At 40.7% G+C, this 24852-nt stretch overlaps 3 protein-coding genes across 7 annotated transcripts; 2 read left to right on the top strand and 1 right to left on the bottom strand.

Moving 5' to 3' along the window:
* Positions 1-273: 273 nt before the first annotated feature.
* LOC126377215 (uncharacterized) lies at positions 274-8908 on the top strand. Its single transcript, XM_050024913.1, has 4 exons — positions 274-460; positions 3222-3479; positions 4310-4443; positions 8583-8908. Exons 1-4 carry the CDS (start codon positions 373-375, stop codon positions 8754-8756), a joined length of 654 nt encoding a protein of 217 aa, XP_049880870.1. The 5' UTR covers positions 274-372; the 3' UTR covers positions 8757-8908.
* On the top strand, positions 566-2249 carry LOC126377083 (glutamyl-tRNA(Gln) amidotransferase subunit A, mitochondrial). Its single transcript, XM_050024740.1, has one exon. It carries the CDS (start codon positions 660-662, stop codon positions 2157-2159), a length of 1500 nt encoding a protein of 499 aa, XP_049880697.1. The 5' UTR covers positions 566-659; the 3' UTR covers positions 2160-2249.
* Positions 8909-9099: 191 nt separating the features above from the next.
* On the bottom strand, positions 9100-24577 carry LOC126377033 (cilia- and flagella-associated protein 206-like). Of its 5 annotated transcripts, none has more exons than XM_050024650.1 (12): positions 24041-24284; positions 22824-23065; positions 22325-22502; positions 21316-21490; positions 20775-20967; positions 19894-20064; positions 19110-19262; positions 18413-18555; positions 17312-17436; positions 16806-16915; positions 15809-16040; positions 9100-10873 (listed from the first exon to the last, which is right to left on the bottom strand). In XM_050024650.1, exons 1-12 carry the CDS (start codon positions 24246-24248, stop codon positions 10746-10748), a joined length of 2058 nt encoding a protein of 685 aa, XP_049880607.1. In that variant the 5' UTR covers positions 24249-24284; the 3' UTR covers positions 9100-10745. The 5 variants fall into 5 exon arrangements, with proteins under 5 accessions (XP_049880607.1, XP_049880606.1, XP_049880608.1 ...); XM_050024649.1 differs by lacking the exon at positions 9100-10873 and adding an exon at positions 12807-13935; XM_050024651.1 differs by lacking the exons at positions 9100-10873; positions 24041-24284 and adding exons at positions 12807-13935; positions 23794-23924.
* Positions 24578-24852: the final 275 nt, after the last annotated feature.

Below are 24852 nucleotides of genomic sequence, written 5' to 3'. Positions count from 1 at the left end.
ATGATTTAAGTAGTGCTGCTGGAATCACTATTGTCGATGAAAATGTGTCAATATGTTGGCAAGAGAACTAAAGCAAAAACAGCCTATTATTGTTTATAGAGTAGGTGGCGCTGAAGAATTTATCGAAATTTTATTTTTTAACAACGCATTTGTTTACTTTACTTTTAGTGTGTATAGTATATAGTAGTTGTGGTAGTTGAAAATTGACTTAATTTAAAGAAACTCTTTTGCAAACCTAAAATGAAACGTTTCCGACGTTTCCGTAGCGTAGTTCAAAATTTCACCGCTAGTTGAAGATTTGATTTTTTTCGTTTGCAGATTTCAAATTCTGTGATAAATTATTGAAAATTGTTGAATTAAATTGTAGTAATCATGAAAATTTATACTTCGGATAGTGAAGATTATTCAAAGATGCAGTCAAATTTAATAGAACGCGAGAAACAGGAACGTTTGGCTTCTGGTAAGAAGTTTCCAAATATATTCGTTACATATTAACCGACTATTATTAATGTGTGTTGCTTTAGTCCCAAGACATGGGGTCCTTGCGTCCTTGATAACCGTTTGATTTTGTCGTTTTACCGTCAGCTGTCACAACATAACCTGTATTTCGGATAATATTTTTGAATTTTATTCGTAAATATTAGTTTTTCGGAACAAAAATGAACAAATTGACGTCCTACACAATAAAGGAAATACATAAAGCGTATCGAGATAAACTTTTAACGCCAACAAGCTTCGTGGACTTATGTTTACAAAAAGCGAAACAAACCAGTGAATTAAATGCTTTTGTTACATTAACGGAAGATATAGCGGAAAACCATGGCATTCAAAGTGAAAAGAGGTTTTATATCGACAAGAATTCGAAGCCTTTGGACGGCATTACAATCGGCGTGAAAGACAATTTTTGTACGAATAATGTACGAACTACTTGTGCTTCCGAAATGTTACGGGATTTCGTTCCTACTTATGATGCGACTGTATATTCAAGATTGAGGGAATCCGGAGCATGTCTGGTGGGGAAGACTAACTTAGATGAGTTTGCTATGGGAGCAGGAACTATAGACTCTATATTTGGTCCGACGAGGAATCCTTGGGGATATAAAAGGAATGATAATTCATGGAGAATAGCTGGTGGCAGTTCAGGAGGCAGTGCTGTTGCTGTGAGCTCTGGTGCATGTGTCGCAGCCCTAGGGTCAGACACTGGAGGATCCACGAGAAATCCAGCAGCATTATGCGGCATTGTTGGCCTCAAGCCAACATACGGATTAGTCTCCCGCTATGGTCTGATTCCTCTGGTAAACTCCATGGATGTCCCTGGTATACTTACTAGGAACATTGATGACGCAGCGAAGATACTAAATTGTATAGCAGGACCGGATAATTTAGATTCTACAACAATCAAAAAGAAATTCAAGCCAGTAACCATGAAAGAAGAATTTGACTTAACACATGTTCGAATTGGGATACCTAAAGAATACCACTGCGAAGGAATGAGCCCTGAAGTCTTAGATACTTGGAGATTCGTTACAGATCTGCTTGAAAATCAAAAAGCTGTTATCAAAACAGTTTCTTTACCGAATACTTCTGTATCTATTGCAGTTTATTCCATTTTAAATCAGTGTGAAGTTACTAGTAATATGGCGAGGTATGACGGCTTAGAATATGGTTTAAGAACAAGTGAAGATTACTCCACTGAAGAACTGTATGCATCTACAAGATCCCAAGGCTTCAACAACGTAGTTCGTTCAAGGATTTTCTCAGGAAACTACTTCTTATTGCGACAAAACTATGAAAAGTATTTTATAAAAGCTTTACAACTACGCAGACTGATTTCTGATGATTTTAAAAAGGTATTTAAAGGTGATGGTGCAGTGGATATTTTGCTGACTCCGACTACTTTGACAGATGCACCAACGTTTGAAGAGTTCTCGTCGAAGCACAATAGGGATCAGTGTGCATTCCAAGATTACTGTACTCAACCAGCGAACATGGCTGGTATTCCAGCATTATCCATACCAATACGTCTCTCTAAGAATAAGCTACCATTGTCCCTACAACTAATGGGCCCAAATTTATCAGAAGAATTATTACTGAATGTTGCAAAGAAAATAGAAACTATAGTGCAGTTCCCTAGCTTGGAATCTGTTAATTTAAACTAGCTAAATTTATTTTATTATGTTTAAAAAGTAGGTGCCTATTTTATGTTTAATAAAGTGTGTTATATACAGAGAAAAATTGTGTTCTTGTTTAACATTAGAAACTCTGATATTTCATCATACATAACATAGGCTTACATAGTCAGAGGTACACCCCTCGCAAGATGAACTAAGTAACCGAACCACAATGGTCGAGCCAACTGTGTTAATGACAACTATATTATTCATCATCATGCGCATTATACGTTTCAGACGTATTACGACATGTTTTATAGCACCCCCTTTTTGTTGAAGTCGGGTGCTGAATCATGAATTTGCGACGGAAAATTCCACTTGATATTAATTCAGAATCATGGTCTGAATCATCCCCCTCAATATTCGTTACGACGTCACTAACACCTCCTCTATGTGATGTCCGTATGGTACTGCGAAATACCCTTCACCGAATAGGAGGATTTTCCGATAACACTCTTCTCCGACGGTTAGTTAAACGAAAAAATACTTAGCCGATGGAACGTTTCGCCGAAAATATTATTACTAGCATAATAATATTACATAAATTGCCTATATACGTCCCACTGCTGGGCACAGGCCTCCCCTCAATCAACCGGAGGGGGTATGGAGCATGCTCCACCACGCTGCTCCAATGCGGGTTGGTGGAGGTGTTTTTTTACGGCTAATAGCTATTCCGAAGTACGGAGGAGCTCGAGATGAAAACTTTTTTTTTGTGGTCACCCATCCTATGACCGGCCTTTGCGAAAGTTGCTTAACTTCAACAATCGCAGACCGAGCGCGTTTACCGCTGCGCTACCGAGCTCCTTTTGATACCAATATCATAGAATAAGTAATAATACTACGTATAGAACGGTAACTCACCGCTCCCCACCAGCGGCTGAGCTAGATTTACCTCTCCCCCGCTCGGTCTTACTTTAGTCTTCAATCGCGTCAGGCGTCACACACACAGATGCGCGTGTACGATAACGTCAATGTGTAGTGTCTGTGTAAGACGAGGTTTTTTGTATAAAGTGTCTGGAGTGTGCCACTATACTGGATTCTTTCTTTCAGCGGCGTTAACCTCGGAAACACTATCACACCTCAACATCTCTGCCGATTCCTTACCACAGCGATGCCAGCAGCTCTTAAAGAACGCCTCTTCACTCCAACTGGCGTTACACATCGAGAGTCTCGATCCTGTCGCCATATCCTTAAGGCAATCGCAAGAGTTGTCCCAACAGATGTCTAATGATTACGAGCTGATGGAAATGAGACAGAAGAATGCTGAATTGGACATTCAGATTGAGAGGAATAGGAAGTTTATTGAAGGTGAGCAACTTATGGTTTAGTGGTTAGAGCCCGGTTTTAGTGGTCCGGGTTCGATTCCCAGTGGGGACTTGGTCGAAATCACTTTGTGAGACTGTCCTTTGTTTAGTAAGGACATTGTAGTCTTGGATCACCGAAATTGTCCGAAAAAGGAATATGATTCCATGCTTCGGGAAGGTGTCGGTCCACTATTTAGGTACTTAAGCAGTCGTCAACGCCCCGTCGCGTCGACGCTTAACGGCCTCCGTGGTCCAGTGGTTGAACGTTAGGCTCACGATCCGGAGGTCCCGGGTTCGAATCCTGGTGGGGACATATCACAAAAATTACTTTGTGATCCCTAGTTTGGTTAGGACACTACAGGCTGATCACCTAATTGTCCGAAAGTAAGATTATCCGTGATTCGGAAGGCACGTTAAGCCGTTGATACCGGTTACTTACTGATGTAAATAAGTAGTCATCAAGTGATTAGCCTGTAATGTCCTAACTAAACTAGGGATCACTAAGTGATTTTTGTGATATGTCCCCACCGGGGTTCGTACCCGGGGCCTCCGAATCGTGAGATCAACGCTCAACCACTGGACCACAGAGGCGGTTAATGGATGAAAAGTATTTTATATGGTGGGATCTTGGGACTATCCTTGTGTCTTGCAGTGCTAAAGGTCGTGCCTTCTGCTTCACTGTCTCTCGCACGGTCCTTAAACCCTTCTTTCCTACATTTTTTATTATTCTTTAGTATTTTTATTTTCTTTTCAGAGTGACCTACGTCACTCTTTTTGCACTTGTAATATTGATATCATACATACATCTATAGGTACATCACTATATTTTTTTAGGGCTGAAACAAGAACTTCATAATGCGAAAGAGTCCCTGAGCAACCAGAATCCAAACCCTGAAAACATCGAGGATCACGTTAGGCAAATAAAACAGAAACTGGCTTCGTATGAAGAGATTTATGAGAAAGCAAAGGTAAGAATTATACAGTGTTACTATAAAACACAAACTAAAAATAAACTAGGTTTGAACTCGTATTTCGCGCCACAAAAGAAGTCGGCGGATTTTAATGAAACTAACTTGACAAGTCATAATAATTATATGCAGAATCTGCGACAGTAGCGCCGCGGCCTTCGGGACTTCTTTCGTATACGGATTATATTTTAAACAGAGTTTATCTTTTAGTCTTTGTTTTGTAGTAACACTGATATTGTCCTAACGTCTCTTCCTTATTATAAAAAAAAATACATCACGCTTATTTCCAGTATTGGTTCTTAGGCGGATGAGGAGTCGAAAAAAAAAACTGATAACCCTAATGATTTTTTTGAGTTTGAATTGGAGAAGGTCGATTTCTACGACATAATAGGCTAGTTTTCAGCTAGTCAAATCAGTTACTTTTTAATAAACGTCTAAACACGAAATTACTATGGAACTTGTTTAAAAAGCACACTGACGTCATGGAAATAAGTACGTGATAAAAATGTCGTTCTTATTATTAAAATTAACCAAATGACAATGGGCACTTTTGTATGAAACTTGGTCCAAGAACCTCCACTGATGAGACTTATATGTAATGAAAGCTTATGCTTTCCCTATGATTCTGGCAAAGTCCTATCAGATTCTGTCCCGGGGTTCTTTTTTTACGGCCATGTTTGTCCTGGCTAAAAATGTGATAAAATACAGTGGGAGCTAAAATCGACTCAAGATTTGTTGCTGGATAACTAAGTCTACATAAATAATTATGTATCATATTGTATATCATTTTAAAGAGGATCTTTTCCAGAATCCGAAACATAAAAAAAAAAAACAAAAAAATCTTTTTGTAAGCGAATTATAGTCAATTTATATCTGCAGCGCCATTGTTTCTCGGTAGCTACGTAAGTTCAAGTTTCATGCCTTTTACCCCTTCCAAAAGTATCTTACCGATTTTTTTTTATATTGCTTCCGGAATTTGATCTAAGTGATAATAACAAGAAAAATAAATAAACACCTCTCCGATAGAGACCTGCTAAGCTATTGCCTATTGTAAGAAATCGTCATCATTAGCAAGTCATTACGGTATTGCATATTATAAGCTTATCAGCAACTTGGAACTTGGTCCAAGAACTTCCACTGGTGAGACTTGCATGTAATGATAGCTTATACTTGTCCTATGATTCTGGCAAAGTTCTATCAAACTCTGTCCTAGGGTTTTTTTACGGCCATGTTTGTCCTGAGTGTACAGTAGTGGACTGCAAAATCACCTCAGGATTTGTTGTCGATAAACTATTTAAGTAAGTCTATATACATAATTATATATCATAATGTATATCAATTTTAAAGGGGAAGGTTATCAGAATCTGAAACACAAATAAAAAAATGCATTAAGTATGTAAACGACTTTTAGCCAACTCACGTCCGTAGCACCATTTTTCTCAGCAGCTACGTACGAGTTTCGCGCCTTCCAACCTTTCCAAAGAAGCCCAATCATTTTTTCCTTCTTCTGATATTGCATTCTTAACCTGACAAGACTAAGTGACAACAACAAGAAATAAAATAGATACCATTCCGATAGAGGCCGCGTAAGCTATGGACCTATTGCAAGATAACGTACTCAAAGGCTAGTCATTATAATCCAACAGACGTAACATGATTAGAATGCGGGAGGACGCAAATGTAGTATGTTTTCTTTCACCACAATCTTGTTTTATTAATCCAGGCTTATATCTTGTCTTATAAACAATGCCGAATGGTACAACAAACGTATCGTAAACGTAAGGTTGCCTGGTAGTAATTGCTCATCCCACCATCATCATCCTCATCCAAGCCGTGTCCGGCGACGGCGACTCCTAAATGTCTATCCCAGGTCGATGTTATGATAGGCTCTAATATGACTAGCAAAACCGAACTTCGATTTGAAGGTTCGGCCACATGGCGCACAGAATAACTGGCCAGCAGAATTAAATGTATAGTTGTAGGGGGGCTTGTGTCGAGTCTTCCGTATTTGACGTTTTTCGTCAAGATCTTCTAAACGCTTCTTTTCGTACAGTTCCACGTTTTTGTGGACAGTGTAACGCCATTCCGGTCTAAGACGAGCTCGCTCCTCCCAACTATCAGGTGGAATATCACAAGCCACAAGGTTGCGCTTGAGCACGTCTTTGTAACGCAGGTATTGCCCGCCCTGCTTTCGTTTCCCGCTAGAAAGCTCGGAATAGAAAACTGCTTTCGGCAATCTGCTGTCATCCATTCGCAAGACGTGCCCACACCATCTCAGCTGGTGCTTCATAATGAGCGCTTCTATCCCGGACAGGCCAGCACGACGCAGCACTTCTGTATTTGGAACTCGATCTTGCCACTTGATGCGCAGAATAGACCTTACAGAGTAATTGCTACCTTGACAATAAAGCCGCCTTTTGCACCAGTTATTGCCTGAACTTGTTTAATAAATGTGTTTCTTTTGTATACAATAGAGTCATTGTAATGCATCTTGATTAGAATGACGTATTTCTTGTTTCTCTCGTACTAAGCTGTATAGTTGTATTGCTGTTAGTGTTAAAGAGACACATATTTCGTCTCTTTCGCATAAGGCGATGTACTACATTTCCGTCCCGCCGCATTCTAATCATGTTACGTCTGTTGGATTATAATGACTAGCCTTTGAGTACGTTATCTTGCAATAGGTCCATAGCTTACGCGGCCTCTATCGGAATGGTATCTATTTTTTTTTATTTTTTTTTCTTTGTTGTCACTTGTCAGGTTAAGAATGCAATATCAGAAGAAGGAAAACAATGATTGGGCTCCTTTGGAAAGGTTGGAAGGCGCGAAACTCGTATGTAGCTGCTGAGAAAAATGGTGCTACGGACGTGAGTTGGCTAAAAGTCGTTTACATAATGCATTTTTTTATTTGTGTTTCTGATTCTGATAACCTTCCCCTTTAAAATTGATATACATTATGATATATAATTATGTATATAGACTTAGTTAAATAGTTTTTCGACAACAAATCCTGAGGTGATTTTGCAGTCCACTACTGTACACTCAGGACAAACATGGCCGTAAAAAAACCCTAGGACAGAGTTTGATAGAACTTTGCCAGAATCATAGGACAAGTATAAGCTATCATGCAAGTCTCATCAGTGGAGGTTCTTGGACCAAGTTCCAAGTTGCTTATAAGCTTATAATATGCAATACCGTAATGACTTGCTAATGATGACGATTTCTTGCAATAGGCAATAGCTTAGCCGGTCTCTATCGGAGAGGTGTTTATTTATTTTTCTTGTTATTATCACTCAGATCAAATTCCGGAAGCAATATAAAAAAAATCGGTAAGATACTTTTGGAATGGGTAAAAGGCATGAAACTTGAACTTAGCTACCGAGAAACAATGGCGCTGCAGATATAAATTGACTATAATTCGCTTACAAAAAGATTTTTTATTTGTTTTTTTTATGTCTCGGATTCTGGAAAAGATCCTCTTTAAAATGATATACAATATGATACATAATTATTTATGTAGACTTAGTTATCCAGCAACAAATCTTGAGCCGATTTTAGCTCCCACTGTATTTTATCACATTTTTAGGCAGGACAAACATGGCCGTAAAAAAAGAACCCCGGGACAGAATCTGATAGAACTTTGCCAGATTCATAGAGAAAGCATAAGCTTTCATTACATATAAGTCTCATCAGTGGAGGTTCTTGGACCAGATTCGCCCATTCTCCTTTAAAATTAATTAAACTAATTTATAATTCATAAATAAGTTAAATAGAAACAATATTTTTAATAGAAACATTATATTTTCGTTAGTTTTAGATGTGTCTTTATTTACTAATCAGCTTTTATAATTTATCTTGAACCTAGTACAGTCATGAGCAATATAATGTACCCACTTTAGGACTCTGTCGCACTAACATATTTGACATTTAGTGAGACTTACAGTTCAATTTGTCAAAAAAGTTAATGTGACATGGTACCATAGTGTATACATATTAATGCTCGTGACCGTACACGACCCAATTCTACTCGTATAATAAGAGAAGTGTGTCAGGATCGAAGCTAACTGAATTCCATAGTCTCTGCTTACCCCGGTTGGAAATAGGCGTGACTTTAAATATGTATGTATTATTTCTTACAGGTGAAATTCTCAAAACTTCAAGTACCAGACGCGATACTGCCTAAATCTATAGAGGAGCTGGCTGGTCGTCTAGCCGTGCTCAAAGAGGAAGAGGAGAACCTCCGCCAGAGGGCTGAAGACATCACCTTGGCCAGACAAGCCAGAAACACTCTCAACAAACTTCGCCGAGTTTGACAGGCAACCATAGTTTTTGGCCTTATAAGGAAATTTGATTTAACATCTAGGTAGGCAGGTAGCACATTTTGCCATTTTCGGCCATTTTGAGAAAAAGGGGGTTTAAAAACGGAAATTAAACACGTTGTATTGTAACAAATACTACGAATAAATTGTTTTATTTAATTTTCATGTAAAGTATTAGAGAAAATTACATTATTCATATTAAATTCATGTATAATACTAAATTAATAATAGTTTATTCTAAATGAGTAAATGACACAATTACGTATTGTGTAGCTATTTAAATATATTAATATATCCATGTTATTTATTATTAATAATTATACTATACCTACCAAAATATAATTTTACTGTTACTCTGTTAGTAGATAAACTCGCGCCAGTAATGAGGAATTATTTTTTTTGAATTTTTTGGCCTGGTTACAAAAACCTTTAGGCCACCAGTAACGAGGGATTCTCATTAACTTATGATGTGGTTTTTATTAAACGTAAAATGGGAATGATTATTATATTCATTTATTTCATTTTTCTTACTTTTATTGGCTATAAGTAATATACTTAGTCATATTTTAAAGAAAAATAAAATATAGATATCAAATTCTATATTTATTCCCATTTCCCATTTCATAAGCTCCGCCTTATCAGTTTTTAAATTTTTCGCCATAAAAAAAATAAAAAATATAAAAAGTAGGATAAGTAGGTCCCTTTCCCTAAGATGCTCACAATAAAGGAAAAATAATTCAGGAGCTAACTTAAATAATCTAAAATTCTAATCATCTTAAAGTCCTAGTGGCGTAGTCATCATGGGGCTGAGCTGTACCTACTAAGCCCCATAATGCCTTAAGGATAATGAGTGACCATTGGTGGTCGAGGACCCCCGAGAGCCTTGTGAACAGGCGCTAATAGTATTGCCGAAAACCTCTAAATAACTGAAATATCGATGTGTCTATCGATATTGGAAATTCTACGATAATATCGATTATAATTTTACAATTATATCCTATATAATCGATAATAATGTGATAATTGTTAATTATAATAGATTATATCGACATAATCGATTGTAAAATAATTGAAATACTATCAATTAAATCGATTATAATGCAATTAATCGGTTTTTGCTTTAAAGTCGATAGTATTGTAATTATTTTACAATATCGAGAGTATCCATATTAATTTAGGGGCTTAGAAAATAATCTATTATTAATCGATATATAGTCGATTATTGGGCAACACTAGGCCCTAGTTATTGTACGGTAGTTAGTTAGGATAGTTATTGTACGGTACAGTAACTAGGGCCTCTTCACAAGACACTTGGGGGTAGGTAGATCTTCGTACACCGGTGGTAAGTCTCATTATGGTTAACGCAGTAATATCCCAGAATTTTTGTTTTTTTTTTTGCAAATATCCAATTAGTTAGTTGTCTCCAACGTACGTAAGTTAGTTGTAACTGGATATTTGGCGCAAGACATCACAGCCCCTCAAAATACAGTTTTTTTTCGATTAGTTTCACCGAAATAAAGCTAATTACCTAAATCTTTTGAAAATGTAAGAGTTTCTGTGGCCGCTAAGAGGTCTAATTCACAGGGCAGGTATGCCCAATCCAGTTACTCCCCCTAGATCCTCGGCTGCCAGCCAGGGTGGTCCCGTCTTGGCTGATTTTGATAACCCCCCCCCCCCCCCCCTGAAACGGCGACCTTAGTCCTAGGGCGTTTAGGCGCAGAATGTCAAGCGGTCGCAAAATGTCCAATTAGCAGAATGTCCAATTCGCAAAATGACCAATTCGCAAAATGTCCAGTTCGCAAATTGCACTGGATATTCTCAAAAAGATTCCAGGCTACGCGTTTACGGTAACGATATTGACTCTCGGTGTTCGTGGAACTACTTTGTACGGTTTTTTTTATTGTATTATATTTCTCAAAAGACTGTTTATCGCACTTTGCTGACCGCTTACGCCACTAGGTAACCCTAACCTACCTGAGAGCCTTAGTCGGGTCTGTAGAAGACCTTATTCGACTCTTCGGAGTCCTGCGATCCTAGGTAGGAACTGCCAAGCGAGCTGTGTGACTGTACCGCTCCCACACACGGCCATGTGCAGTGGAATATCGGGCTCGCTGTAACAAACACTCCGCTATTAGCATAGAATACAGAATAATACGCGCTCGGCCTGCGATTGTTGAAGTTAAGCAACTTTCGCAAAGGCCGGTCATAGGATGTTTCACCCGGAAGGTCACCCACAAAAAAAAGTTTTCATCTCGAGCTCCTCCGTGCTTCGGAAGGCACGTTAAGCCGTTGGTCCCGGCTGCATTAGCAGTCGTTAATAACCACCAATCCGCACTGGGCCCGCGTGGTGGTTTAAGGTCCGATCTCCCTATCCATCCATAGGGAAGGCCCGTGCCCCAGCAGTGGTGACTTTAATGGGCTGGTGATGATGAAAGAATAATAGTACAGAACGGACACTCCCCGCACCAAAGAGAAGTTTTCCAGTCTTCTTCATCTTTTATCGTGTGGGTGGTGAGGTGGATTACCAACCCCATCAACCCTGGTGTCAGGGTTATTATTCAGCCGCCATAGGCCCCAGACATGACTCATGTAACGAATTACGTATTTACATCAGTACCTAGTAACCGGGACCAACGGCTTAATGTGCCTTCCGAAGCACGGATCATCTTACTTTTGGACAATCAGGTGATCAGCCTGTAATGTCCTAACCAAACTAGGGATCACAAAGCGATTTTTGTGATTTGTCCTCACCGGGATTCGAACTCGGGACCTCCGGAACGTGAGCACAACGCTCAACCACTGGTCCACGGAGGCCGTTAGTTTTCCAGTTAGTTCCATCCATTATTATACAGAGATAGCGTTCATGTCACTTTGAGAAAACATTGAATGACATGATTTTTACCATACCCATATTCAATCAGCATAATGTATGAAGGTGGTCAACAAATCCGTAAACAGGACGGTTATAATTTACATTTTAAAGTTTTACGAGAATTAAATGACAATAATGTGATATAGACAGCCTCCGTGGTCTAGTGGTTAGAGCGTTAGGCTCACGATCTGGAGGTCTGGGTTCGATTCCCGATGGGGACATTGTCGAAATCACTTTGTGAGACTGTCCTTTGTTTGGTAAGGACTTTTCAGGCTTGAATCACCTGATTGTCCGAAAAAGTAAGATGATTCCGTGCTTCGGAGGGCACGTTAAGCCGTTAGTCCCGGCTATTAGCCGTAAAAACACCTCCACCAACCCGCAGTGGAGCAGCGTGGTGGAGTATGCTTCATACCCCCTCCGGTTGATTGAGGGGAGGCCTGTGCCCAGCAGTGGGACGTATATAGGCAGTTTATGTAATGTGATATAATAATTTTTTTCTAATGGAGCTAACGCCATTTTTTTTTATAAATTTGACTAGCCCGATACTTTTTAGCGACAAAACATCGAACAATTAGGCATTTTTCACGTACCCATATTGAATCCGCGTAATGTATGAATCATGTTTTTTTTTGACGTGACTTATTGTAGATTTGCCGCAGATGGCATTAACTACTTGGCCGGTCAAATGGGGTGCGCTGAAGGCTCTCACCCGGTACAACGTTTAAGACAACAGGCCTGAGGGTGCCCAGTTGGGTGCGAACCTCGGCTCAGGGCGTCGTCTGAGAGGAAAAATATTTGAAAGAATTAGTCGACCCTAGTGGGTCGGTAGCGATAAGCGCTGAATGAAGGAAATCGTCGACAACGCCGGCGGAGTCGGTATCGAGGTCCTGAAGTGTTTGGTGTCGCGAGCTGATTGACTGCCTCTATGGCTAGAGTAATCGGGTCGTCGGGAATGAATCATGTTGGTCAAAAAATCCGTAAACAGGACGGTTATAATTTACATTTTTAAGTTTTATATGGCATTTTTTTTAAATGGCCGCTAAGGAGTAAGGCCTCTAAAATTCTAGAACAAATGAAACTACATTATTTAAACAACCTATGTTTATTTAAGTGCATATGACATGTAAGTACCTCTAGTAGGTAAGTAAGTATACATAAATAAAACTAAATCGACTCAACTTAAAAAAAAAAACTTATAGGTAGCTACCCCTATTACCAATCATTACTTTTATTACCTACTGAGGGAATATAATTAACATTTTATCTTAAATCAAAATAAAACTGCATAATATTAATTAGTTCAAAAACTTAATTAGGTTTAGCAACTACATAAGTAGGTAGGTTATAAGTATTATAGAGTTTCTAATCTTATCAAATCAACTTAGCTAAGTCTTATACGAGGCGATACCGTGGCCTATAGGACATAACATTCTTATGCCGAAACATTTAGGTAAGTACCTAAAGTAAGATTGAGAAGGGGATGTTAAGTTGGTTTGTTAATAGAATTACGAAAGCGGTACATAAGGCGAAGATTGTTGGTAGCTAGGGCTGGCCAAGGAAGAGTTATCTAAAATATATCTACTCAGCCTGTATCCACCCACTGCTGGTTAAAGGCCTCCTCTCTTTCACGCCATCCTTTCCGGTCCTATGTACGTCTCATCCATTCGTTTTCCGGCGTTCCTCACAATGTCATCCGACCACCGGGCTGGTGGTCTGCCTCGATATCGCATACCATCCGTTGGCCACCATCCAGTAACAGCCTTAGTCCATCTGTTGTCTTCCCATCTTACCAAGTGTCCTGCCCATCTCCACTTAAGCCTAGCCATTCGTATACCTACATCTTCGACTTTAGCGCGTTGCCGAATTTCGACGTTTGGTATACGATCTACCAGGTGGATGCCTAACATGGCGCACTCCATACGCGCCCGTTGTTATCTAAAATGTTCTTTAATAAATATTTTATATCTAAAAAGGGACATTCCACGTAGGCACTATAGGAGTGCGCAAACTGGGCGCGAGCTGGTCATTCCAAAAAACGCGTTCATACGTATACGCATACGCACGAGTCAAATTCGTATGAAAAATGCGACCGGTTTGAGGAAGACTAAGTATCTAGAGACGCAAATAAAGATGAGAGAGATAGCCGTCTCTTTAACACGGATCTTGGTTTGGCTTTTAATTCGGCAGCTTTTCTTGCTGCTTCCTTTTTTTTGGCTTCCTCTACGGGGTCCTTTACAATATAGTATTCAGATAGCTCCTCAGTATCGGGTATGGGGCATTCGCAAGTGGTCATAGGTTTACCTGAAACAATGATAAAAACAATGAGGGTCTCTCCAGGCTCACCACCACTAAGTAATCGCTTTAAGCGATAAGGCCGCCATTTTGCCATGTACTTAATTAAGAGACTTTTTGTAATTATTTATTTTTATTTTGGTGCAATAAAGTGTATTTGTATTGTATTGTAATCATCACTAATTTAAGAGCCACGCTCTTGTCGGTGTAGCATTCTTCAAGCTACTTTTTAGGGAAAAATAGGGTAGTGGTTTCCTTCTTGCCTTTCGCCCCGCAGTACTCTGACGCGAGTGGGATAGCGCCCAGAGTAGTCTATTTCAAAATATTGCTGCTATTGCAAAATATTGCAATGCCTTACAGTAAATGTTTCGGGAATAGACAAATTGCCGTAGTGAACTTCTGAAACATATTAGGCCTAAACAAACTTATTGTCTATGACTATTAAATAAATAGTATAAGACAGTAGAAATTCTATAAAGAAAAACTTTAAAAATAAATTGCTATTAGCAGCACGTAATCTAAGCTGGTGAAATCACGATAGAAACGTTTGCTCCATTTTTTTCAGTACACGTCTAAACGAATCTCAATAATCACCAGCTCCTGTTTTCTGTCCGTCCGAGCATTCTGCAAAATTGTAGCCCAAATACACTATTAACCCGAGTTATGAACTGAAAATAGCAAGAGGTGCAAGCACCCAGGTTTACTATGAGTTTCTAAATAATAACTGGAGCAACCGACGAAGTAGGTATATCAGTATTGAATAGTACTGACAGTTACTGCTGCCCTCTGTCAGGTTCCAGGTTACAGTCCCTGTGACACGCCCCTTAAGTCCTTAAGGGCTACGTTCCTCAAAAACAATACAGATGGCGCTGTAAAGATTTTCCTCCGTTTAACCTTCTAATTTCATTGCTAACTGATTATGCATCTTTTATCTTTGTTTTTGGGTACAACACGTCTTCCGCCATTATTATTCTGATCAAAATAAAGAGAATAAGGTTGCAACATAATTTATACATAATGTGATCCAAATATCAAGCAACAATAATTTTATGTATGCTTCTGCCATTACATTGTATTTTTGAATAATTTTGTACCTAACTCATGAGAAAATGGATAATTATTACGTTAAATGTCGACAGCGCCATCTATATTATTTTTGGGGAACGTAGCCTGTAGTGGAAAGTCCTTCATTGATACTCAAATTGATACACCATGTCCATAGAATGCTGGCCTTCCCTTCGCTTCCCTCGCAGCCGGAACAAGAAGAAATTGCGCTTGGGTAACTGCCCTGGCGCCATTGGATACCTCAAGACACTATACCCAAAATATGAGCTGCATACCATTACAATCGGCCACCATATCAATACAATGAGCTTCCATAACTATCCATGGAATAAGCTATTCCATCCACACTTACCTTTAGATTCCTAAGGTAAGTCTTCAGAGTGTCAACTACATTGATATAAGTACCACCATCGATTGAACATGAGAGCTAAGTGGGGCCGAAAAGTAGGTATAAAAATAATCAGGCGCTGAAATTTTCCAGAATTTCAATTTTCAGATTACTCTGAAACCTTTTGTTGCATATTGATGAATTTTCAACATGTTGAGGTACATTGCTCGTACATTGCTATCATACTAATAACAATTTTGAATTGTTAGTAATGTGCTAAGATTTAAAAATACACTCGCCATTCTGACAGTCAGGTTAGCGGCTCACTTATTTTTTGAAATAACTTTTGTTCCAAAAAGGTACATTGCTTTTAATTTTAGGTACATTCAGTACATTGCTTGTACATTCCTCTCGTATAGAAATCATCACCATTTATAACCATACATCCGCCATCCTGACCCACACAAAAGTAGACCATATCACATTTACCTTTAGCTTTCTCGGGCGAGTGTTCCGGCACCATGTCCATGGAATGCTGGCCTTCCCCACGCTTCCCTCGCAGCCCAAACAAGAAGAAGTTGCACGTATTGGTGTTCATTCCGGTGGTCTTCTTCGTCTGTAGACACTTGTCTCGCGGCTCGAAGGTCTGGCAGTGGATCTCTGAGCGGAGATGGCTGTAGATCGTCTGAGTTGAGTGGGTCTTGCAGTTCACTATGTTCGCCTGGAATAGGAGGAAAGTTTGAAGTTTTAAGCTGTCGAATAGATTCGTTCTATTGTAGATTTGCCGCAGATGGCATTAACTACTTGTCAAGTGGGGAGTGCTGAGGGCTCTCACCCGGTCTCAAGACAACAGGCCTGATGGTGCCCAGTTGGCCGCGAACCTCGGCTTAGGGCGTCGTCTGAGTGGAAGAATATTTGAAAGAATTAACCGACTTGGGTCGATAGCGATAAACGCTGAATGAGTGAAATCGTCGACCACGCCGCGGCGCCGGCGCCGGCGGGGTCGGTATCGGGGTTCTGAAGTGTTTGGTGTCGCGAGCTGATTGGCCGCCTCTATGGCTAGAGTAATCGGGTCGTCGGGATCGTATATTACGCCCTTCGAATGGATTCGTTCAGCCATCATCATTATGTCCCTAAAACGAGTTCGTTTGAGACGACGCTCTCAGGCTTCCTCTTATTGTGTGGGTTGTAAGGTGAAATACCAACCTCATCAACTCTGCTGTCAGGGTTATTATTGAGCCGCCAAAGGACCCTGACATGGCTCTCAGGCTGACTTTAATTATACAGCCCTCATACTGAACTCAGCGCCCGTGCCCATTTTCACTGTCCAGGTTTATTTTTTACCCACAAGTCGAACTGGGGACGTCTGGTTTAGTGGGTTTGGCCTTTGAAGTATCTAGCTGATATCTACGTACAGAGTGGTTTAAATTTCAAATCTAGTCGATACAAGTAACAAGCCTTAACAAGCTCTTAACAATCAAATTACCCATTGACAAGCTCGTCTCTTCCACTCCCACAAGTCCCAGGAGTAGTTATGTTCGATGTACTCTTCCACTGCATGCACTTCTGTCTGTATGGCTCTGTTGAACAGCTTTACTGGAAAAGTAAATACACGTGTGTACCTACAGCTTGTGTGCGCGTGAGTCGGGATTTAATGCACTAAATACGACTTTCCGTGATCGGAGAATGCGTGACTTACATCGTATGGTCACCGCACCGGTTCGAATACCGGTTCGGGCTCTAAACCTCTGAATTTGATGTTATGAGTTTGAATTCATGTTTCGATATAAGAGATAATTGAGTTCCAGGATTTGTGCCCGGTTAATGGCATTAGGCTCGCCCCCTATTACACGAGATTTAAACATAGTTGGCGAGGAGTGAGTATAATACCTCTGCCTACCCCTTCGGGGATACAAGCGTGATGCTATCCTAGATTTTATGAGTCAAACTCAAAAAAATTTTTTTTTAGTAAGTAGGTGATTCAGTACTAACTTTTAGGTTCATATTTAGTGACAATCTGTTCTATATCGCGCACGTTTCTGACGTGTTCTTCGATGTTCAGCAGATTAATCACGTGGGGATTGTTACGAGCGAAATCAAGGACTTCAGACATGTACCTGAAAAAGGAAAAATATTAACTCCGGAGCAAAAATATAAAAAAAAAACTTCGCCATTTTTTTATACCACCCCAAACCCGTTCATGCGTTTCGGAGGTATGTGACCTAACCTGTTTTGGGCTAATTTTCCCTTCGTGGATTGGAAGGTCAGACAGGCAGTCGCTTCTGTAAAAACCTGTCAAATCGTCAGGTTAGTTCAGTGGACCTCGTGAAAAACGGGATTACGCTAAAGGTATGATTATGATGAACACTCGTTACACAGACTGATTGGGATCAAGGCCTTGAACTTATGAATGTATGTATGTGTACATGGGTGCCGATTCCCGTACAGTCATGAGCAATATAATGTACCCACTTTAGGACTCTGTCGCACTAACATATTTGACATTTAGTGCGACTTACAGTTCAACTTGTCAAAAAAGTTAATGTGACATGGTACCAAAGTGAAGTTATACCTGCCATTTTCTTATTCTGAAAAACAAAGGGACGGGTCATCGACAGGCATAAAATTTATAGAAAGCAGGTCAATTTTAGGCAGAAATTTAAAAAACCTTCCAAAATTTTATATTGGTCAATAATCCGACAGAATTAATTTGACAGCACACGTCAAACGAGTTGCATATGAGCGTCATGCCTATTTTATACATTGTTTTAAGTTTACGCGGTTATTATCATTGTCATTCCTACCTACTCCACTCCAATCTCATCAGTCATCCCGTGATCATGGCACTTGCAACAGTGTCGAAATATCGAGAGTCTCATATCCCCATTTAAACGCGGTAAGAACCCGTTTGTGCTTTAATTATGCCTATTTTATTCTCCCGGGTTATACATTTATTTTAAAATTAACAGTTGTCAGTCCGTCCCTTTCCTTTTCGGTGGATAAAAAAATGATAGGTACATATAACTTAACATTAGGATGTGTCTGCAAGTATCGGGGCCATTGTCCCTTGAAAGTGGGATAAGCGGTGGTTACCTATGGGGGTCTTTAGTGAACCGCATAGCCTCCTTGACGTTGCAGAACCCGTAGCGCTCCCCGTGGTACCTGATCAGCCCCACATTCAGGTTGCAAGGCACGAACGCGCCCACGTTCAGACACATCGTGCAGAAACCCAGGAACTGAAAACGACAGAATATACTTCGCAACGAACATACTTCGAATTATTACGGATCTTAGTAGTCAAAGAAGCTCGAAAGTGGTCAGCGAAGCTAAATATGGTCAGGGAAGTTCAAAGTGGTTGAGGAAGCTAAACATGGTCAGGGAAGCTTAAAGTGGTCAGCGAAGCTAAATATGGTCAGGGAAGCTCAAAGTGGTCAGCGAAGCTAAATATGGTCAGGGAAGCTCAAAATGGCTAGGGAAGCTTAGTGTTCAGGGAATTGTAAAGTAGTCATGGGAGCTAAAAAATACGAAAGTAGTTAGGGACTTCAAAATCGGTTATTGTCGCTAGTACACATTTCCAGTCTTTAGAAAATTACGTCGAGGCGGAGATGGCGCGACGACTCGGATGCTTTCCTGGAAGGCTGGCCGGAGGAAGCACTGGAGAGAGGTCCTCGAAGAAATGGAGGGAGGCCTTTGCCCAGCAGTGGGACACTTTAGGCTAGATAAGAAGAAAATTACGTACCTATATCGTTTTCGGTACCCCTAAAAAACGTACATGTAAAATGTTACTCACGGCAATATGCTTGCTGTCACTCAAGTTGGCCAACGAGAAGCAAGTATCGCTGACCGGCATGAGAGACGGCGTGGGTTCATTGACCAGCTCCGCCGATGACGTGTCGTGGAGAGATGCGTCTGACTCCATATGCATTGTGCTGCAGAGGCGTTCCTGTAATTACATGCATTCTGAATTTTTGAGTAAAGATTCGTAGGTACGGTCACGAGCACTAATATGTATACACTTTGAAACCATGTCATATTAACTTTTTTGACAAATGAAACCGTAAGTCTCATTAAATGTCAAATATGATAGTGCGACAGGGTTCTAAAGTGGGTATCTACTAAAGTGGGGGTCAATCTAAAGTGGGGGTGGGTATATTGCTCATGACTGTACCTATATGGAAAATTGCCTTAGGTACGATATCAGTATAGGGAAACATTTTATGATGTCTTATGAAGAACGACCTCTGTAGTCCAGTGGTAGAGCGTTAGGCTCACGATCCGGAAGTCCCGGGTTTGAATCCTGGTGTGGAAATATCACAAAAAATACTTTGTGATCCGTAGTTTGGTTAGGACATTACAGGCTGATCACCTGATTGTCCGAAAGTAAGATGATCCGTGCCTTGGAAGGCACGTTAAGCCGTTGGTACCGGTTACTAGTCGTTACATGAGTCATGTCAGGGGCTTTTGGCGGCTCAATAGTAACCCTGACACCAGGGTTGATGAGGTTGGTAATCCACCTCACAACCCACACGAGAGAAGATGAAGAATGTCATATAAAGAAAAAAATAACTAAATACCTGGTCATTGATAATAGTCTTTCCAGAGAGCATCTTATCAAGTATATGATGGGGTATCTTGTTGTGGTCCTGTATGCCGTTGATGATGGCCATCAGGCGGTTCACTGTTGACACCAGAAACATGGTGTTCTGCATCGCCCGCCAGATCAACCATAGCTTCGTGAACAGCGGCTGAAAATAGACCGATGCAACAAAGATCACTTCTTTGCTGGACTGTTGCTTATCTTCGTGGGCACATCGTTAAAACTGACAGAGGCGATGGTGGTCCACCATCCACAGATTGGTAACATTCCTGGATCCAGTCAGAACGTTTTCTGACCCTCGTTAGGTGGCCATACACATAGGTACATAAACGCACGCCTATTTCCCACCAGGATCAGCAGCCACCATGGAATTCCATTTGTTACGATCGTGACACGTGAGATAGAGCTAAATGGGAAGATAATCAGAAGACCGATTTACGATTGTCAATCATCCGTCTCTTTCCTTTTCGGCGAATAAGAAGATGATAGGTATAACTAATTTGAGGAGCTCGGTGGCGCAGCGGTTAATGCGCTCGGTCTGCGATTGTTGAAGTAAAGCAACTTTCGCAAAGGCCGGATGGGTGACCACAAAAAAAAAAGTTTTCATCTCGAGCTCCTCCGTGCTTCGGAAGGCACGTTAAGCCGTTGGTCCCGGCTGCATTAGCAGTCGTTAATAACCATCAATCCGCACTGGGCCCGCGTGATGGGTTAAGGCCCTATCCATCCATAGGGAAGGCCCGTGCCCCAGCAGTGGGGACGTTAATGGGCTGATGATGATGAGGTATAACTAAAAGTAAAATTAGGAGGTGTCTGCAGGAATCGGGGCCAATATCTTCGTTGGTTGATACAAGTACTCACAAACACAGTGTCGACCGGCACCGCGGCCTTATACTTGACAGCGGCGTGCAGCTCCTCCAGCGCAGACTTATACTTCATCACCAGCTCCTGTGACGTATCCACCATCGTTTGCACGTCCATCAACATACGGCGGATGTATATCTCGTATTGGCGGTTGAAGATCAGCAGCTCGAATATTTGCAAGTAGTGGGACCTGAAAAGAAATATGATAATGATTTTTCACAGGGTCCGCTTACCTAACCTGAAGATTTGGAAGGTCCGGTTTATTACAGAAGCGACTGCCTGTCTGACCTTCCAACCCGCGAAGGGAAAACCAGCCCAATACAGGTTAGGTCACATACCTCGTAGGTTTCCTCACATGAATTCGAAAACAAATTCGACATTGACATTCGACAATCATTGGTTTAGGCCTGTGCTGGATTCGAACCTGCGACCTCAAAGTGGCAAGGCAAACGTTCTACCAACTGGGCTACCACGGCTTAGATCAGATCTGCCTACGAGCGCAAGAAAGCTATATGAATGTATGTAAAAACACACTTACATAGCAAGACCAGCCCGCTCCAACACACTGACATAAACGTTCCCTGTCTCGTCTTGAATCTTCACCCTATCTTCTATGGCTGTGGTCAGCATGTTGATCCGTTGCATCACAGATATGAGGGAGTTGGACAATGATGAGAGACAGGCTTTACCGGCGTCCACCAAGTCGAATGGTACTGTTGGATGATAATGATGATTCAGAGTCTGCTCATTAAAGAGTGGTTCTTCGAACATACATGGATAAATGCATGCAATGCATGCATGAGACACTTATATCTGGGAAGCTCCGAAATGTCGAACATCGCCGTAGATTGGCGTGTTTTTGTGTTTTTTACAGATTGCATTTCGGTGAGTGTGATCAGGAATTGCATGAACTGATTCCACCTGCATTTCCACCATTGGACGACACGACGCGGGGAGGGATTCCATCCATATATGGTCGATATTCTCCCCTTCGAACTGCTAGATTCGCTTCCTCCTTCATTATGCTGAAGAATGGAATTCTCTTCCTGCGTCATTGTTCCCCGATACGTGTAATTTGGGGATTTTCAAGGCAAAGAATGATTAGGCACTATTTGAGTTTACAATTATTAGAATATTGCTTTTTTTGTATTAATTACAGTTTGGTTTGGATAGTCCCCGATACCCCGCCGGCGTGGTCGACGATTTCCCTCAATCAGCGCTTATCGCTATCGACCCGCTAGGTTTAATTCCTTCAAATATTTTTCCTCTCAGACGACGCCCTGAGCTGAGGATCGCGCCCAACTGGGCACCCTCAGGCCTGGTGTCTTAAACGTTGTACCGGGTGAGAGCCTTCAGCGCTCCCCATTTGTCCGGCCAAGTAGTTAATGCCATCTGCGGCAAATCTACAATAAGTCACGTCAAAAAAAAAAGGTTTGGATAGGAAGTTGACTTCTAAATTCGCATATTGTGATGGGCGACTAAAGAATCTTAGTGCGAGCTGAAAGACTAGGCCAATTATGATTTTTAAAGTAACCAATGCAACTCACGATCAGGTATCATATCTCCTCCCTTCCTGCAGTCCCGGTTGAACAGCCTCACGCCAGACACAATCTCCAGCAGCTCTTCCACTCTGCCCATCCGCTCACTCCGCGGCATGGCGACTATGGCTGGTAGCTCATCAATGGAGAAGACGCTTTCCAATGCGCACATTCCCTCTTTTAGGTTCTGTAAAGAAAACATTACTAAAGAAACCCTGGTGTCAGGGTTATTATTGAGCTGTCAAAGGCCCCTGACATGACTCATATAACGACTACTACATCAGTAAGTAGTAACCGGGACCAACGGCTTAACGTGCCTTCCGGAGCACGGGTCGTCTTACTTTCGGACAATCAGGTGATTAGCCTGTAATGTTTAGGACATAACTACGGATCAAAAAGTAATTTTTGTGATATTTCCCCACCAGGATTCGAACCCGGGACTTCTGGATCGTGAGCCTAACGCTCAACCACTGGACCACGGAGGCTGTTACTAATTACTATTACCAACCATAATAATTGCTGGATTCCCCAACCCACTAGCAAGTATGATATATATAGCAATTTTCCTATAAAGCTTCCTCATCTCCGCTTCATCATTAACTTCGGGTTCACACTCCAACATCTCGATGACCAGGGGTTTTAGACACATGTCTACGTTCTCCTGGTGCTTGTCTATGAGGACGTCAAGGCGGTCGTAGTTGGATCTCATGATGAACTGCATCTTCAACGTGTTGAGGCAAGTGCCGCCACCTGTGATGTTACGAGGACATAAGTAACATAACATAAGCTTTGTGTAACGTTTACACTGTTATTATCATAATTAAAACACATTATAACGGGAGTCTCACATCCCTGATTTAAACGCGGTAAGAACCCGTTATTGGTGCTAATTCCTGTAAATACCATCTAATTTTATTTTAAGTTATATCAGTCATTTTCTTATCCGCCGAAAAGGAAAAGGACGGGTAATCGACAAGCATAAAATTTATGGAGCACACGTCAATTTTTTAAGGACAAATCTAAAACAACCGTCTAAAAATTTTACATCAGTCAATAACCCGACACAGGTAAATAGACAGCACGTCAAACGGATTGCATACCAGCGACATACCTTTTTGATTCGCCCGGGTTATTCATTCATGTACTCATTCTTCTTAAAATTAAGAGATGTGAATCATCCGTCCCTTTCCTTTTCGACGGATATGAAAATGACGGATATAAATTAAAATAAAATTAGGCGGTGTCTGCAGGAATCGGGGCCATTATGTGTTTTAATTAACATAAGCTCACGACTATACCCCAACCGTAGTCAGAGGTACGCTATATGAACTAAACATCGCTAGATGAACTATTTAAGTACACCACCCATTTTTTGCCGGCATCCGTGGTCCAATGGCTGAGCGTTGTCAGAAAATAAATTTAAAGCTCATGTGAAGCTTACTTTATTTGAAAAAGCTTATTATAAGATTAATGATTACCTAAATGATAAAAATGTCTGGTATTGAATGTGTTGATTTAAAAGATGTGTTGCTGTTGCAGTTTCTTGTCATTTCTTCTCCTCGGCCATAACACCTTGCGAAATGTCGTAAATTCAAAAATGTTACATTGACCTTCAACACATTAATTATCCATGATAATTACGTTGAATAAATTATTCTGATTTCTGATTATATATTTGGTTAAATCACTACTTAGCATATCTCTAGTAAATAGGTAGGTACTTACGCAAAATCATAGCGCCGCATTCCTCAACAAAGTACGCTAAGCAGTTTCTATTGAGGGTAGTCGAGAATAACTTCCCATACTTCGGGTTGAGTAGTAGCAGTTCAATGAGATAAGCTACAAATTCAGCCTCCACGTTCACATTCTGCACTTGGCAGTTCCTGGTGACTTCATTTGCCATATTCTTTATAATATTCTCATTGCACGCCATTTTGGATTTAATAATTTATTAAAAATACTCAGTGGAAAAAAATATTGAAAACGAAAAGTTGATGTAATAAAAATAGCTAAAAGAAAATACCTTTGGAAAACACTTTGATTAATAACTAATAATAAATCAATGTTGCTATGGTAACTGGTTTTATCTTTGGTAATGAATAGATAAATAGTTGATAAATAGATATTAGAACAAGTTGGTAAATGTGTGTGGTGATTAGAACTTTCCTATTTACCGTTGTTTTAGGCAGACAGAGAGAGACCTTTTTTTGTTTTCCCCCTAGGGCAAAGGCAAAGGGAACTATGCCCACACAGCCATGTCTTATGTATTTTTTCTTCGTCCCGTACCCGTTCCCGCCAAGAAGCTAGGCAGCTACCACGGAATTCTGATTGACTCTCCACCAAAGAGCAAAAGGTCCGTGTTGTTCTAAGCACTCCACTTAAACCTTTATTCTCAGTAGTCCTAAATACGTATACGACGAATATTATCATTTTAAAATTAACACTTGTCAATTATCCGCCCCTTTCCTTTTCGGCGAATAAGAAAATGACGGGTACAACTTAAAATTAGGTGTCTGCAGGAATCGGGGCCAATATAG

This window comes from Pectinophora gossypiella, chromosome 22 (genome assembly GCF_024362695.1).
Source record: "Pectinophora gossypiella chromosome 22, ilPecGoss1.1, whole genome shotgun sequence".
Taxonomy (NCBI): domain Eukaryota; kingdom Metazoa; phylum Arthropoda; class Insecta; order Lepidoptera; family Gelechiidae; genus Pectinophora; species Pectinophora gossypiella.
The sequence above is the reverse complement of the archived record's forward strand: the minus strand, read 5'-3'. Positions and strand labels throughout refer to the sequence as shown.

Excerpts from the sequence above, each read along its gene's own strand:
- LOC126377083 (XM_050024740.1), top strand. The coding sequence starts at position 660 with ATGAACAAATTGACGTCCTACACAATAAAGGAAATACATAAAGCGTAT.
- LOC126377215 (XM_050024913.1), top strand. The coding sequence starts at position 373 with ATGAAAATTTATACTTCGGATAGTGAAGATTATTCAAAGATGCAGTCA. Across the intron at positions 3,480-4,309 it reads GAATAGGAAGTTTATTGAAG|GGCTGAAACAAGAACTTCAT; the intron begins GTGAGCAACTTA and ends ATATTTTTTTAG. Across the intron at positions 4,444-8,582 it reads AGATTTATGAGAAAGCAAAG|GTGAAATTCTCAAAACTTCA; the intron begins GTAAGAATTATA and ends TATTTCTTACAG.
- LOC126377033 (XM_050024649.1), bottom strand. The coding sequence starts at position 24,248 with ATGGCGTGCAATGAGAATATTATAAAGAATATGGCAAATGAAGTCACC. Across the intron at positions 21,491-22,324 it reads AGGAGATATGATACCTGATC|TACCATTCGACTTGGTGGAC; the intron begins GTGAGTTGCATT and ends ATCATCCAACAG. Across the intron at positions 19,263-19,893 it reads AGACTATTATCAATGACCAG|GAACGCCTCTGCAGCACAAT; the intron begins GTATTTAGTTAT and ends ATGTAATTACAG.